General features: G+C 38.6%; 1 protein-coding gene across 1 annotated transcript; it reads right to left on the bottom strand.

Moving 5' to 3' along the window:
- Positions 1 to 3,284: 3,284 nt before the first annotated feature.
- Positions 3,285 to 7,807, bottom strand: LOC104920060 (putative gonadotropin-releasing hormone II receptor). Its single transcript, XM_019258369.2, has 4 exons — positions 7,558 to 7,807; positions 6,307 to 6,892; positions 4,969 to 5,173; positions 3,285 to 4,870 (listed from the first exon to the last, which is right to left on the bottom strand). Exons 2-4 carry the CDS (start codon positions 6,853 to 6,855, stop codon positions 4,365 to 4,367), a joined length of 1,260 nt encoding a protein of 419 aa, XP_019113914.1. The 5' UTR covers positions 6,856 to 6,892; positions 7,558 to 7,807; the 3' UTR covers positions 3,285 to 4,364.
- Positions 7,808 to 16,715: the final 8,908 nt, after the last annotated feature.

The following is a 16,715-nucleotide window of genomic DNA, read 5'->3' as shown; positions in this document are numbered from 1 at the left end:
TTCACCAGAGGCTGAAAGATCCAGACCAGAGCAGTGAAACAACACATCTTGAATTAATTCTGTGAGGACAGTGTAACACTGGACTGTCCTCAAGTGGATGTATATACTTTACATAACCAGTTCATCTGTGTGGGTTTCATGTTAATCATCAGTATATTGATTTGGCAGCTCCAATGAGGCAAACACAAATTATGTAAATTTCTTGGCTTAAGCAGCTGTCCTTTAGCGAGCTACAGGTGTGTACATCTGTTCTGTGAGTGGTGCGACTGAGATAAATGTTGAAAGGAGGCCTGTGTGATGATGTTCTCCCTTCTCGCTAGAGGAGAAATAATAGAAGTGGACAGGCCGAGAAAGCATCAGTGAACAGTGAAAGAGTTGGCCTTTTCCAGCTGGGAAGGGATGAGAAAATAACATGAGCCAAGTACATAACAATGTAAGCAATAACTTGCTCTATCGCAACAATAAACAATCATCAAACGCGCGCTGTCTTACAGTTTTGGCTGAAAATAGGATTTGACTGAATACAGCTTGAGTATCAGTGACATCCTGACAGGTGTCAGAGGTGACTACAGCTGTTTGTAATGTTTTATATACAACAATTAGTTAATTTGATGGGATGAGAATCGTTGAGTGAGTGCTGATATAGAGCATAACAGCACTGGGACTCTTCTCACTAATTACACATATCACTCCCCTCTACCGTGTTCAATTAGCTGTTAATAAAGCAGATCAGCTGTTTAAAAAATCTTTGATTTCTCACTATAATAAATGCTGGTTTGTGAATCAAATAGACGCCAAATTAAATATATGTTAGCAGAGCCAAAAACATTTTTGTAAACTAATAAATGGGGATTGTATAACTGATGTATAAAAGCAATATCAAACTGAAGGTTGTGCTGTTGTACTGAATATCAGCACGCTGTATTCGGTATGACCAAATTACAGCCATGCTGATATTCAGTATAACGGCACAACATCAAGTGTGATATTGCTTTGATATATTTATTCTTTCATCAAGCCAATGGCTATTCATTCTTTTAGTTTGTCAGGATAGAGGGGCATCATCGCCCTTGACCACATGTCATTGCTGGTAACAGGGACCTAGCTTCAGGGTCTCCAGAGGATTCAGTGAGACTGTTTGTGAGGTGACAACATCAATGATAAAATGTTCTGGGCTTACTAGTCCCCAGTGGAGACTCTGTCAGAGACTTGGACCACCCACTTTTCATCCTATTTAACACAGCAGCCAGAAAACCACCCAGGGAAGCCAACAACAGCACAAGTCTTCATAGACAGAGACACAGCTGGTGTCGCAACACAACAAAATCAATTCTACTACACCGTGATGGGTGTAAGATATATTATAATATATACTGTTGGTACTACTGTGAATCATAACTAATCCATCCATCCATTATCTGTAACTGCTTATCCTCATCAAGGTCATCAATTATTAGAAATACTAAATTAAGTTCATGGAATAGACATTTTTGGAAAAGTTTGATGAGAAGATCAATACCACTCTCACATCTATTAAGCATGAAGCACCAGAAGGTAATTAGCTTAGCTTAGCTTTGCTTAACTGGAAGCAGAGAAAACACCAAGGGAGGGTCTGTCCAAAGTTAAAAGGAAAAATTTCTGGTTTCATTTTTTTCTGTTAAATTTCATCAAGAAAGCAAATTAAAAAGAGCCTATGAAGCAAGCTTTTTTGTTCTAATGGAAAAACTTCTTTGCCTCAAACTGAATTAAAAATGATACAGAACTCTCCCTGGCCATGCAAAGTTTCTATCATGAATTTGGTCTACCTCAGATTATACTCACAGGAAGTCGTGCCTAGTGCACTTGCAAAGAGAGGCATCCAAACAGATGGCGTGCTCTGTGGGTGTCAGAACCAACAGGCTTTGGTTTTCTTGGATTTTTGAGCCCTCTGTAACTCTGAGACACTTCATTTTGGCTGCTTGGATCAACAATCTCAATCTTTTTCAGTCACTATCCCGCATGACTCATCACTTCAGGCTATAAGAAAAGGGTGAGGGTTGAAAGATTGAAGATTATCCAGTTAAATCCAGTTTTTGTCTTATGGTTCACATGACTGTAACTCATGAATCCTACCGCTGATATAATGCATGTTTTATACTGACACAATATCAGTATAGATCAACACTGTACAGTATATTGTCAACAGAAAGATTAGTTATCTTCTGTTTGAATCTTGATGCTTTATCCAAACCCTTATCCCTGTCTCTACCAACTTTACCCACTGTGTTATACAACGCCTTTCTGAAAGGATTTCTGTGAAGAGGTTTAGTCAGCTCTGATTTTTTGCCATGGACAGACACTTAGATCACCATCCAGTCAGTGAGTCTCAGAGGTGAGGCAAAACACAAAGCATCCTGGTAACTTTTGGGTCCCCTGCCATCAAAAAGCAGTGAAAAGAAGAGACAACTATATTCGACATGACATGCTCATTGACCCATTATGAAAACACACCAAATAGCTAAGCTGTCAACCCTTAAGGTTTATTGCATAATCCTTAACTCAACCAATTTGTTTTTTATCACCTTAACTTGGCTGCCAAACTTTTAGCATCACACTCAGTGTCCTCTTCATGCTTTTGACACATTCATTTTGTGGTGCATGGGGGAGTGTAGCTTGTTTTGATTTGTGGCCCTGTCTCTTGCGTGGCCACAGCAGTTCATTTCTGGTGTGTTTGGGATTCTGGGCTCATTTAACTGAATTTCATGAGATAGACTTGGAGCTGTTCCTACCACCTGATGCAAGCTGGAAACATCCAGTGGATTTACTGATCCAAGAAATAAACTGGGGACAAAAGCATATCAAAATACTATTACTAATTACTAATTTGGTAATAAGTAATACTAGCTGTATGCTAACCATTAGCCCCATCCCCTTGAGGTTTGTTCTTTTTCAATGCTGCACTGTACCTCAGCAAATTACTCCCTGTATGTAATGTATGTATGTATGTATGTAACTCCTTTGTTAGGAATTAATTATTCATGACAATAATATGTTGCTAGTAGCAGCCCAAATAATCACAGGTATACAGGTGAAATAAACACCTGCAGTCCAATGGAGTCCAGTATGAAGTGGTGGCAATCGTAAAAACTGCCTTTAAGGGTTTCGTCTATCTTTCTTTCTTTCTTTCCTGTTGCCGCCTGTAGATATAAAAGACACATTTTTAAGGTAATAAAAAAAAATCTTATTTTCAGGTGATCATAAAGTAATAAAAACAGAGTTATGCATATTGTTTTACATTTCTGCCATAGTCTGTGAACAGAGACCAATAAATCTTGGACACTGGACCTTTATAAGCTAGTTACAAGATCGCTGCCTATGATGAATTAGCTTAACTTGTTTTACAAGAGTGCAGTAAAATGTACAAATCTTCTGAAAGCCTTTTACATAATTACCTGTTTCAGCCTCTTATTATTATGATTGCTGGCTCTCTGCCCCACTGTGATGATGACTTGTGCAGAACTGAGCCTGTGTTAATGTTATTAGTAACATGTGAAAAAGGCATGTTGTAGTCACATTCGTCACAGTAGAGTAACTTACAGTATATAGGAATCTGTATTGTCCTTGCATAATAAAAAGCTGGACTGAAACATGGGGATGGATTAGATTTAATCTGGGGATTTGTTGTATATGTGGCATCTGTAGTATGATCTTGATAGTTATTTGACTGAGGTTATAGGCAACTAAACTATATTATATCCATTGACCTGTTTCCATCTCTTTATCACAGTTATAGTCATTACACAAACACTGTTAAGGCTTAATAGCTTACACGCTTGCATGTTTCTGAAACAGCATGATACATGCTGCATGACGTGATGAACGTCTTTGTTTTCCTGTGGGAACAGACCGGATAATAGTAGCAAATGAATGAAAAGGAAGTAACCTCAGCAGTCATTTGATGCTTCCTTATAGACCTGGAGGCAGTGCGTAACCTATAAACCACAAACAGCACAGTTGTGTAACCTGACAATCACCGTCTTTCTATTTTTCATTTAGTCCTGAAGCTGTTTCCAGGCCCTGGTTAATGCATATTCTGTATAGTGGACTCATCTTAAAATGTGAAGCAGTTACACAAGACACAAACCATTAAACAGCGCCAAACATATTTACTGTGTTCAGAAGATGTTATATAACCCTTAAGTAAGATGGACAGCCTCAAGCACAACACACACAAAAACACAGATAGGCGATGGATATTTTCTGTTCTCATACTTATTTTACACATGCAAGTTAGATGTGATTGTGAAATAAACATGTCCAATATACAGCAAAACCAGCTCAATCAGTTCAACTATGAAGTTTCGTGTTCTGCTCTGTTTTCCTCATCATGCTGTGCTGTCAGCGCTGGAATTACTTTTTTGTCCTCCTTCTCCTCGAATGAACACAGTCAGACGTCTGCCATCAGAGGGTTTAGGCTTAACCTGTCCACAGTTTCTGTCCTTTTCACCACTGCTTGTCCCTCTTTTAGAGGGCAAAGAAGCGGTAGTGCTTTTTAAAGGCTCTGTTATGTTAGTTCCCAGGTCTGACTTCGCTGCGGCTTTGCGGTAGCAGCTCCTCAGCCCCTTGCGGAAGCGTATGGTGAACAGGCCATAGATGATTGGATCAAGGCAGGCGTTGAAAAGCCCAAAGATGAACAGGATGTGGGTGAGGGAGTGAGAGACTTTTCCCTCTATGTCGTCTGGGAAGAACCAGTACCACAAACCCAACAGGTAGTATGGAGTCCAGCAGACTATAAAGCACATCACTATGACGATGCTCATTTTCAGAGTTTTCATTCGAGCTTTGGGGATGTTGTTCTTTGAGCAACGGAGATCTGACTCACTGGAGGACACTGGAGGAAAGAAAGAAAGAGAGTTGAGGTGTGTTAATTATTTAACATGGTTAAACCTTCCGACTATGTTCTTAAATTAGGCTCAGCTGTGAACTTACAGTTCTTTTTTGTCATCCGTTTGGAGATCTGGATGAAGATCCTGGTGTAGCAGATGATCATTATGACCAGTGGCAGCAGGAAGAGGCAGGAGAAGGTGAACATGTTGTAGGCAGTTTCTTGCCAGTGGGTGACAAAACTTCCCCTAGTGGTGCACTGAGTAAAATTAGCTGGATAGGTGATGGTCACATTATGGAAAATAAACATCTGTGGAATAAAAAAATATATATATAAAATAGGCAAGTGATGACATCCAGTATTGTTTTTGCTCTGTTTGTTTGGCAGAGAGGAAATAGAAAGATTAAGCATGATGTAATACTGACGTCCCAGTGGTTTGACCAAATTGCCAAGTCTCCTGAGGGATTATGTTCATGTGGGTCACATAATTTATTTCCAGATGTCAGTGTTTAATTAGTAATGTGTTCTTTAAGTATCATGGCAAAAACTAAAGTTGTGAAGGTCAGGCTGGTTTTGACCTGAGTTCACTAAACCCGACACCTGAACAGCTAACGTCCAATCATAGGTTTGCAACTGTAACTGGGAAGGCCATATTTTGCTGGGTTAAATATTATGCCAAAGAAAAACACAAAGTAGGTTAGTATTAGCAGCTCTGTTAGCTTTGGTCCTTATCCTAAACCTTTTATCTTCTGACATTAAAAGTTAGTTGAGAATACAAACAACAAATAATAAATCTCAGCTCTGTCTTGCTTATGTTAGAACTAAATAAAAATGAATCAAGATTAAACTCTAATCTTATTGTATTTACTATGTGTGGATATTGTAGGACTTCTTTATTCTGGTATTGAACATTTCAGAATGTTGGCTGGGTTCCAGTCTCTCATTATGTTTGGAGATTGGATTGCACTGCCACACTTCTGTGTTTTGTCTCACAGCATGAGCAACAGCGTTATATGCTAGGCTGCCATATGTCTCATTGCTTACAGAGAAGCATCCATACTGACAGGATTAGAGATTCCCATTCATGTGTAACTCAGTGATCAGTTCCTAATCCCTAACACCAAGACCCTGTGGACCCCGTAAATCATGCAGCAGGTTTTCTAGCATCGAAGCCACGGGAACCCTTTGTTATGTAAATACACAGAGGCATGTGAGTGGAGATAATGATGAACCATGTATGAGAATTTAATTCAAATAAATGTAAAGGCAGATTTTATTGCCTTTGCATGTGCAGTTTGCCTTTTTCTGAGACTCTCACCCAATCATCTGTTTCAATATTTACAGGACTATTGCCTATAACCCAGCACTTCTCTCTGAATTTGTCACTGAACCAAACAAGCCATAATCGCTTGTCTCATCAAACCAGTGTCAGCTGGCCTTACCTGAGGGATTGAGAACAAGGTGCTCATAGTCCACGCTACGATCAGCATGACCCTGTTCCTTCTCCGTGCCATGCTGATAGCCAGAGGGTTGAGGATAGCTGACTGTCTGTCCAGACTAATCACCACTGTGACAAAGGCACAGGAGTACATGGCCTGTAGCTTGAGGAACATCAAGAATCTGCAGGCCAAATCGCCGGCCAGCCACTGTACTGTGATGTTCCACACCGCGTCCACAGGCATCACGATGAAGGTAACCAAGAGGTCAGCAGCAGTCAGGTTGATTATCAGCACTCTAAGGTGGGATTTGCGCTTGTGGCTGTTGATTGCCCACAGCACAGCTAAATTGCAGAAAGTTGAAATGCCACACAGAGTGAAGGTAATGATCACTCTGATTTTGGCCGCTGTGGAAAAGGTAGGCAGCTGTGGCGCTCTGTCCACTGATGTCCAGTTGCAATGAGGAGCCAGCCAGGCACAGCTGGCATTGAGGTCAGACTCTGAGCTCTCCTGATACATGATGACTGGAGAATCACAGCAGGAGGAGGCATTCATTTTCTGACCCTCACCAAGGAGTCAGCATGTTGTTCAGCTACACATGAGACCAGTGGCCCCAAAGGGAGATAAGACAAAATATATACATGAGCCTTATGCATGCAGTTGTTGCAGAAGATTCATCTGCATGGATTTCCATAAGAACACTAAGCAATGAGTTCTGCGAGTAATACAGTGGCTGACAGAGAGGCAGCAGTCTGCTGTGCAGGGCATATCTCTGTCACTGATGCTCACTGATGTGGAGAGATGATTGCCTAACAAAACACATTATGACATGGGAAGTCTTCAGACTGTTGAAGTTGCAGCACCAACAACAGCAATACCTGACAACTAATCAAGGTAATTGCTCTTTAATGATTATATGCTATTATATGACACAAAAGAAGATTAAAATTTTAAAATTTAAACAAAGTCTGCACAGGTTTCTTTCCTGTGGTCAGCCTCAGTCTGGCATTTATAATGTAAACTTTTCCATTTAGCAACATTAGGTCATGCAAGTGTTCACAGATAAAACTAGCTTTTTTATTTTTATTTTTTACATATTTTATTCAATGTAAAGATCAACAGTTAAAATTCACAGTAACACATAAAATTATGTTAATATTTTACTGAGGATAAACACTATTTTTTGCTGTCTTTTAATATATAAATGAATTGTATTCATATGTATGAGTATAAGAAACAGCTACAACTAACTCACACCTGTGTCCCAGCGATGTATTTCTTCCTAGATCAAGTCAAATCCTCTTCATGGAAGTCCCAGACCTTGCTGCGGCTCCATCCCCCTGCTGGACTCCTTATGATGAGTACAGTACTGAGTTTGTAGTCTCCAGTCTTGCCTCGCAGTTTTATTCCAGTGTCCCTTGGAGAGTTTTTACCGCATCTTGTACTCCGCTGTGCGCGTCAGGGGCTCTGTGGGCGCGGCTACGAGCGTCTCCACGTCCCAGGCGCGTCAGTCAGTTCAATGAACCCTGAGCTCCGGCAGTGTTTCTAATTTTAATCCTGCCGGAATAAATGTAATGAGAACTCGCAGTCCCTATTAGCATCATTTTCATCGAGACCAAACCAAACCTGCTCGTATTAACTGTTTTAATTAAGTCTTAGTGGACAAAACGACTTCTATGCAAAATGTGCAAATGTAATCCAAGCTTTGGTTTCTGTTGACACTGCGGCAGATAGGTGTGTTACTCATGCATTATATTTGCCAGATGTTTCTTATTTTCTGCACCCATGTATTACTCAGTCATACATTCCCATCGGCAGCATTATCTCATATGATACACATAATTATGTTTTCCTTGTCAAAGCAGGTCTTAAATCTATATTTCATTAGCAGCAGTGCTCAGACAAGCAAATATTGTATATAACTGTTAGAAAAAAAAATCTTAATCCAGCTTCTGTTTGCCATCTGCTGTAATGTTTCTCTCTTTGTCTAATCATCATCAGATTATGTGACAACAAACAACTGTTTCAAATAAACATACACTAACTCTGCAGTTTTATGTTTATATAACTTAAACTTAAATGAATACATATTATGTATGTGATTATACGCCAGGATAGGTCACCACTGAGTCTTGTTTCCACAGAAACAGCTGAGCTTCTCAACATATTATTGTAAATTTGAAAACATTGTGCCGACTTGGTTTTCTACAGCACATTATCAAACACCTACACTATGCCCTCGCATAATCTCAACTCATTATATGAAGTAACAAAAGAACCCATATGCCTGCTGCCTATATAAGCACTTGAGAGGAGGGTGAGGAGGAAAAAAATAGAAAAAGTTCTTAGAGGCAAATATTACTGATAATGCCGCAGAGTTAAAGATTTAGTTTTTGGAAATTATAGAAATTAGAAGTGCTGATGTAAGCCAAGTTTATATGAGTTTTTAAACCTTAAGTTTGATGTGACCCATGAACTGTCATTTCATGGTTTAGAAACAGGAAATAACTGCAATAATTGAACCAAATTAAACCTACACAATGAATTAAATGCATATTTGGAAATATTTCACTTTTCATTTGCACTTATTTGACAATAGAGAGCGACAGAAATGATGCTGAGAGAGGAGAGAGAGAGGATGACATTGTGGGAAAGCAGCTGAGCTGTTCAAAGCAGTGGAGCAGCTGATTAGAGCTGGACGTTGGTTCATGCAGATGTCAGAGTCTGGGCTGTTATCCAAACGATCTGCAACCTTTCCAGCTCCACAGACTCATTTTCACATTAATCCACATAATTGTGGTGCTTGTATGTATATACATACTTATATACATACATACATACATACACACATACATACATACATACACTTGTATGTTCATTGCTTCACTGTGATCTTACTGAAATCCCAGCCTCCCACGACCAACACGTGTTATTGCATCTGTGGTGTTTAAGCTCTCAGTTTCTCATAAAACCTCTTGTTCTGCTGCTTTTATAAGTGTTTCTTTCTCCATACAGATATTATGTTGAGCTTACTGAGGAATAATATGATTTGTTTCTGGCCTATGTTATTTTGAGTGTGTGTATTGAGAGTAAGATGTGACAAATACAAGACTAAGAGGCTACACAAGTATATAAATGTCATTGTAAAAGATAATGTTACAAACAACTGTACTGATCCGTTCTGATCAACATCTCGCATGTGTGTTACTATTTTGTATAAATGTGAAATAACTTTAATATGACTTTAAACAGAAGTTATATATTGTTAATATCAACCCTATTAGTTGTAATCTATATGAACAAATATCTGTATATGAATGCTGAATCTGTTGGGACTTGAAGATTTGGGCACCTGATGGTTTTTTATTTGTACTCTGCATAGTATCATCAGTCCTGTGTAAGTAGGCTTTGGTTGCAATAGTCCATGTGAAGAGTGAAAGAGGTTGAACGCATTAGCCAATCTCAAAAACACATTAAAACTTGATTTGTTTATATTATTCTTTCTAAAAAAATGTCTAGCCTTGCTAATATGTAATTGCAAACATATTAACATTAACATATTATGTCCTTTATCTTGCTAAACATCAGCATGTCAGCATTGCCATTAAATTGTTTTATGTACAGTACTGTTTGGTCTGCAGGAGGTGTTTGGTACATCTACGAACACATCACAATGAAATCTTTAGATTGAACTAACAGGCAGTGGGGCTCCCATCATGGGTGACTGAATGCACATAACACAATAAACAAATACAGTCACTTGCTCATTAAAAGTCATGTGAAAGATAGCGGAAGCCACAGAAACAATAGTAATGTGACTGCTGTGTTGTTAATAATGAACTAGTCAGTGACTCTATTCACAGACAAGCGTTTCGAATGAAAAACACACTTTAGGACCATACTATTGGTTATAATGTGTTAGATAAATAACAATAATTAGCTTTCCAGATCACCTTTATATTTTTTTAACTAACCAGACTTTACAGCCACAGGACTGTGCACAGTGCATATCTAATCGTAAAAGTATGAAAAGTGGTGAGTCCAGTGCTAATCTGACAAGCATATGAACCCATTTTATTTCAGATAGCACAAATACTTTCACAGAGCACCCACTATAGTGAAGAACTTATTTCAATAGAATTTTCAGTTGCTATGTATGCAAGTCCATCCACAATTCAGTTGCTGTTAAAATAACAACTATCACATCATCAGAATTGAATCTAAAAACACCATTAAATGTTGATGAGCCATGACTTATCACACAAATGAAAAGTAAATGGCATAAGAAATCATGATTTTATGATTATTTTAAGAAATTCATTATGCTGATCAAACAGCTACCATGTCAGACTGTTGCAGCCAGAGGCGATGTGCATCAAGAAGCACATTCACTAATAGATATTAGCTTGTAGTTCCACGAAATCTCTCCACATTGAGCTGAACCATGTCCGTAATGTTACACTACACAGCTGAAGCAGAGTCAGCCTTGACGAGAAGCTGTGCCGACATACTTACTGTAAACACTGCATGCAGTATTTGCCTTAGACTGCAGTGTAATCACATTGAGGAAATGACTGACCAGGATGAGCCACTGTTTCTTCTTCTTTTTATTATATAATCTTTTTTTCATTGAAGTGTTGCAAAGACAGAACAAAAGAAAAAGGACAGACAAACAAGCACATAATAAAGTATTTTAAAGACTTACAGTCAAGCCTAATAACTGAATATAATGAATATACTTGTAGGAGGTAGGGTAAGAGCGCATGTGTGAAGTAATTCTGGCATGAGATATGTGTGCTATAAATGGTGTAGGTGGATGAATAACAGCCTCCAGGTACTGAGGTATCCAACTGGCAGTCTAACATGTCCAGAGGTGGATGGTACAGTCGAGGGCTGAATGATTTCTCACTGGTTGGAAAGGCTTCCAGATTTCCACCTGTTTGATGAAGGGCAGCTCACAGATGGAAGGGATCCGGCCCAAGTTGGGTTTTAGCTGCCCCTCTTTTTAATTGAGCCCCCAATGGATAAACACAGTGTAAAGCTGGCCAGTTGATAAAGGGCTCTGGTTGAGGTTTGTGGATATGTATGATAATGTGTGTGTATTTGGGTTGAGTCGGTGTGTGTGCGTGTGTGTCGATATAAAGCTTCATAATTCATAGTAATATACAACTTACACTTAGGCCTTCTCCTTCTATGGAAGCTGAGCAGTGGACTGCTTTATTTGATGTGAGTGGACTTTTAACTCATGACAGTTTGATGGATGGGTGTTGTGTTTTTTCTAAAACCAAGAATCCAAAAAACTTGGACTTGGACCTAAAGAAGTCATCTGTGTTTCTGGATGTTGTTGATTTATGACTTTCACTTCACATGGTCTTATCTTATTAACGAGTGATGTGTTTACCTCTAACAGCCTATTTAGTAATATTATATGTCGGTTTTTAATTTAGTGCCATCTGAGGGATTAAAGGTCACAGGCATTCAGTGTTGGTTTTCAGCCTCGCCTCTTAGGTGCAGTAATAGATTGTGGCTCCTAAAGACGACTGGGAGCCAGAGCTTTCAGCTATCAAGCTCCTCTTCTGTGGAACAAGATCCCATTGTGGGTTGGGAGGCAGACACCGTCAAAGTTTTTAAGAGTAGGCTTAAGACTTTCCTTTTTGATAGAGCTTAGTTAGGGCTGGCTCAGGCCATCCCTTATGTTATGCTGCTATAGGACTAGACTGCCGGGGGACTTCAAATGATGCGCTGAGCTCTTCTCTTCCTCTTTCTTTCTCCATCTGTTAACACTCATGTCTCATTAATGCAACTTCACCTTTCCCTGCAGTTTCTGTGCTCTCTCGTCCAGCAGGTTCTCATGGATCGTGGCTGCTGCTTTGGTCCTGCACGACGTCCACTACAGACATTATTGTTATTATCAATATTGCTACCATATCTCCATTACAGTTTATGCAGTTAGTTATTGTATTGCTGCTGTGTGTCTCTCTGTCTCTCTGCCCCTCTCTTTCTTTAACTCAACCAGTCATGGCAAATAACCGTCCATCAGTGAGCTTGGTTCTGCCACTGATTATCATTCTCCTAATAAGTCTTATTGCAGTGACCTCTGGCCTAGTTTGAGGAATATTGTAGTTTTTTAATGTAATGATGTGGAAGTAATTTGGCACATTACACTGTTTACCTCAGTGACTTTACAATAATCCATTGATTATCAATAAATCATGGACATGGATGATTAAAAACATCAAATAAATGACAAGTGGAGGTATGTGAGTCCTCTAAACAGCCCAGTGCCTTTGCAATAATTGAATATGAACTATACTACAGTGTATTACATTAAAATTCTCATTGTGTTTGAGCTGATAATTGTAGCAGAAGAATATTTAGAGAGGTAGAATAATTAAAGATAGAAACAGAACAGTTATTTCAGCAGTAGGACATACTATACAACATAATCAAAAGAATACAAACTGGAGAATTAACTGGAGAAAGTCAGAATCATAATATTACAATGACAGCCTTGAGATTAATCCTGCCTTTATACGAGGCTTATCATGTTTATCTTTCTCCCAGAGCAGAAAGAAATTATTTAAGAGGCTATTGATGCTGTTGAATTGTTTGCTTTATATTATGATGTGTTTCCATCCTCAGTGATATAAATTGAGTATGAAGTTTAGATTTATTGTGGGGCTGTTTCATTTTATTGCATTGAATATATCTTGAAGTATCAAATAACCGGCCAACTCCTCATATGCATGTGTAAATTGACAATGTTGGAGACGATTTGAGAAAGAAAGTAGTAAAAATATGTAAATTTACAGTTGTAGAAAATATAAAATATACATCACTATGCTGTAAGATTAAACAAATACACATGTATTGTGTTGTCCTTTGAAAGTATATGCTTCATAACACTCTTGATTATGTGCAGTGCATTATTATATGCTGTTTTCCATGGTGCTACAACAGACTGGACAGGTAAACTGCAGGTCTACCTGCCAGCAGTCTGAGCTGTTAGTTGTCTCTGATGAGCAGTCAAGTGTAAAGATTGTAGCAAAATATAGCTACTTCCCAATGCACCATAAAATGTTCTTCTCCTTCAAAATAGGTCACAGAAGATTTCTCTTTTCTTAAAACATGGCAGAAAGGTTGTGTTAGGCTGCCTGTCATCCAGACTAAATTGTGTAATGTAACCCCTCATGGTTAGATACAATTAGCACCAAGCCACTTAATAGCAGTTAAGGCCTGTTTAACAGATGAAATGTGAAATGTTTCTGTTTCTATCAATCTTGAAATCAGTGCTAATTAATCCCCAGTTAATATGTTGTTCAACATTACAGTGCTCATATTGCATACATTAAGTGAATTCCTTTAGGGATGGAGGTGTCAGTCTGTCTGTCACTCACTCACAGCTCACATATCTCAACAGCATAGAGTTGTGTTCATGGTCCCTTCGAAATTAATTATAATACATGTGATATCCACCTGATTTCTCAACTGATGGGATTATCGGGTCAAATACCAGTATAAAGAGAGAGTGAGAGAGAGAGATTTGGTCGAGAGACATACAGTAAAGTAACAATAATAGAGAGGGTTGAGGAGTGGACAAACGCAGACAAACAAAACAAACATATATACAAACTAAAAGGCGGCTGGTGGTTCAGGCGAAAATGCAAAATGAAAATGCAATAATCAAAATCTAGATCTAAGGACAAATTAGAACAGAGGCAGGAACATGTTACAGACACATATAGTCGCCATGAGACACATAATGGACAGACAAAGAAACAAAGGAAACTCAATAACCATGCAGGACACCAGGTAAAACTAATCAGGGACAGGTGGGAAAATAAGGCAGGGAGTAGAAATGCAAGACACAGACAGGGGAGAGCCACAAAATAAAACAGGAAACACAAAACAAACTCAAAACTGTTACAATATGGTATGTTTGGTCTTCAAGAGGTGTTCAGTACGTGTATGAACAAATCTTTGACAATGAATCATTAGATAGTACTGACAGGCAGTGGAGCTTCCCTCACCGGTGGCTGTAATACAGTTATAACCCGAAGACCCTATAGCTAGCTGAGCTATTAAACGTATGTGCAGTACTTGTAATGTAATAACTAGAATATGCAGAGAAAATAGAAGTATAGTTGGTTGTCCTGTGTACTACTACACTTTGTCTGCACACCATATCTTATATTGTGAGGAGAATAAGCAGCAGAAAGGTATCCCTGCAGGGCCAAAGGATGTGATCATTTCAGTGAGGATTTTTGACATTTTCATGCTGTCATCCTCAGCAAACGACACAAGTGACCTTCAGACTCACAGACATTTTGACAAAATACAGAGGCTGTAAATTCACACCCCCATGTTATATTCTCTAATAGTGTGAGACACATGTCTTTTGTCATATTAATTTCCTGTTTCATCATAATATGCATAATATTATTGTATTTTATAAATTCATTCATTTCATCCATGAGAGAAAATGCATTTGATAAGTAACCTAATCTAAATTACATACTGACTGTTACTAGCATCACGTGTGAGCTTTTAATGACGCCATTACAACAACGTGATATTTTACGTAATAGGCCGACCTGAAGTAATCAGCTCCTATAGCACACGTGTGCAAGAAGAAAGCACTTTGCGCTCAATTCCAATTACTAGAGGGGTGTAAAGTGGCAGAAATATGATTGACACACACTTTTCAACATATAGTCAACAGGCTTATCTGTGTCTGGGAGATGAAAAAAAAAATCCACAGGCACATGGAGTATGTCCTGTATGGTGGCTTTTTGCTGCAGGCGACAGCAGGTGCAGAAAGACGTCATGCTTATGGGGTATCAATCAAAGCGAGCATGAAGCCTGATGGAGGCAGACTGCAGCTTCAATTCGAAATCTATAATGCTAATTAATCTACACAGAAAAAAAACTGCACACCAATGCTGCATTAGAGGACACAGTTAGGAAAAAGTACATTCAGTATTATTACATTAGCTTCTTCACAACCTGGATGATGATCATATGATCATGATCATATTCTGAAAGTACTTTTCTTTACATTGCTGCAGAGATTAGATGCATTGTCTCTCTGAGTTCCCTGGTGTTGTAACAGTCCCTATGTACAAAGGCTTCATATTTTGACCTTTACTCTAACTTCATAGTGTCTCTTAAGTGTAGCAAGTTATGTCTTAAAATATATCACTAATGTATTTTGTTTTCCCTCGTCACAGTCCCCCATCATATAGTCAGAGGCTACAACATCTGCTAGGTTTACTAATATAATATGTCATGAAAAACAGCATGTTTTTTTCTCTGACAGGAAAAACTTATCTTCAAATGCTAGAGCACAGCGCCAAGATGAATCACTTTCCGAGCTCCATCAAATAGTCAGTGCTGTTGGTGAGAAATGACATTGGAGCAAAAACTCTTGACTTTCAGCTTCATTGCCATCATCAGGCGAGCCATGTGTTTGTAAAACTGAAAGCAATTCATATGCATGCAAATATGGCCAAATCTCCAAATGGCTTTTCGTGATGATGGTCCTTTGAGGTGGAGCGTTTTAAAAGCATATTGTATTGTCACAGTTGTCAACAGTCCTCTTGGCAGGCTCTTGACATCATCCTTGAGGAGCAGTGTAGTAGTCAAGTGGAAAATGATTTCTACAGCACATTTCCCACAACCAAATGTATTTTCGCCACAGCATGGACTATGTCAGAACCGCAAGAAACAATATTTTATAGAGCTATCAGGGTTGATTTTGTTCACTTCTATCACAGGACAATAAAATATGCCAGGGCAGTGGTCATTCCTCGCGTCAACAATGAAATTCTAATGAAAGTGGTCCTTTTCAAAGACGTCAATACCCAGCAGTCACAAAGGGAGAAAGACTGAGCATCCACTACAGGGGCGAGTTTCTGGCTGCAGTGTTTATTATGTGAAAAGTGAGGGGGTCATGTCTGTGACGCCAGTGGCTGACTGAGGCACCAGATGGTGGTTTGGAAATCTGAAGGCATTATGCCCACCTTGTGCTATCCATGGATGTATTACAGTATATCCTACGTAGTGTACAGGGGGAATAAAATATGATTGATATAATTTATTTAAATTAATTTAGATTTTCTGTTTAAAAGATCAAATATTCGAAATGTTTATCCTGTAAAAAAATCATTTAAATGTAAATGTACTCTCGTAGAATTAGATAATACAAATGAATGTATGTTTTTAAATGACATTTTATTACAGCAATAAGAAAATCACAAATTTTATTGATCAAATGTTCATTCATTTAACTTCTCTTCTACGACCGACGATGTGAAATGCATAAAATTGGTAGTGGAAACTGAAACCACTGAAACTATTCAGAATAAAAATATAAAAAATTATCCAGAATACATAAACAGGGTGGGAGCAGCAGG

The sequence above is a fragment of the Larimichthys crocea genome, chromosome VIII, assembly GCF_000972845.2.
Source record: "Larimichthys crocea isolate SSNF chromosome VIII, L_crocea_2.0, whole genome shotgun sequence".
Taxonomy (NCBI): domain Eukaryota; kingdom Metazoa; phylum Chordata; class Actinopteri; family Sciaenidae; genus Larimichthys; species Larimichthys crocea.
Note: the sequence above shows the minus strand (reverse complement) of the source record. Positions and strands in the feature narration are given on the sequence as shown.

What these genes read in the sequence shown, in the direction of transcription:
- LOC104920060 (XM_019258369.2), bottom strand. Translation starts at nt 6,855, where the DNA reads ATGAATGCCTCCTCCTGCTGTGATTCTCCAGTCATCATGTATCAGGAG. An exon ending in CCTTGTTCTCAATCCCTCAG is followed by an intron (nt 5,174 to 6,306) that starts GTAAGGCCAGCT and finishes TTTATTCCACAG; the next exon opens with ATGTTTATTTTCCATAATGT. An exon ending in ACGGATGACAAAAAAGAACT is followed by an intron (nt 4,871 to 4,968) that starts GTAAGTTCACAG and finishes TCTTTCCTCCAG; the next exon opens with TGTCCTCCAGTGAGTCAGAT.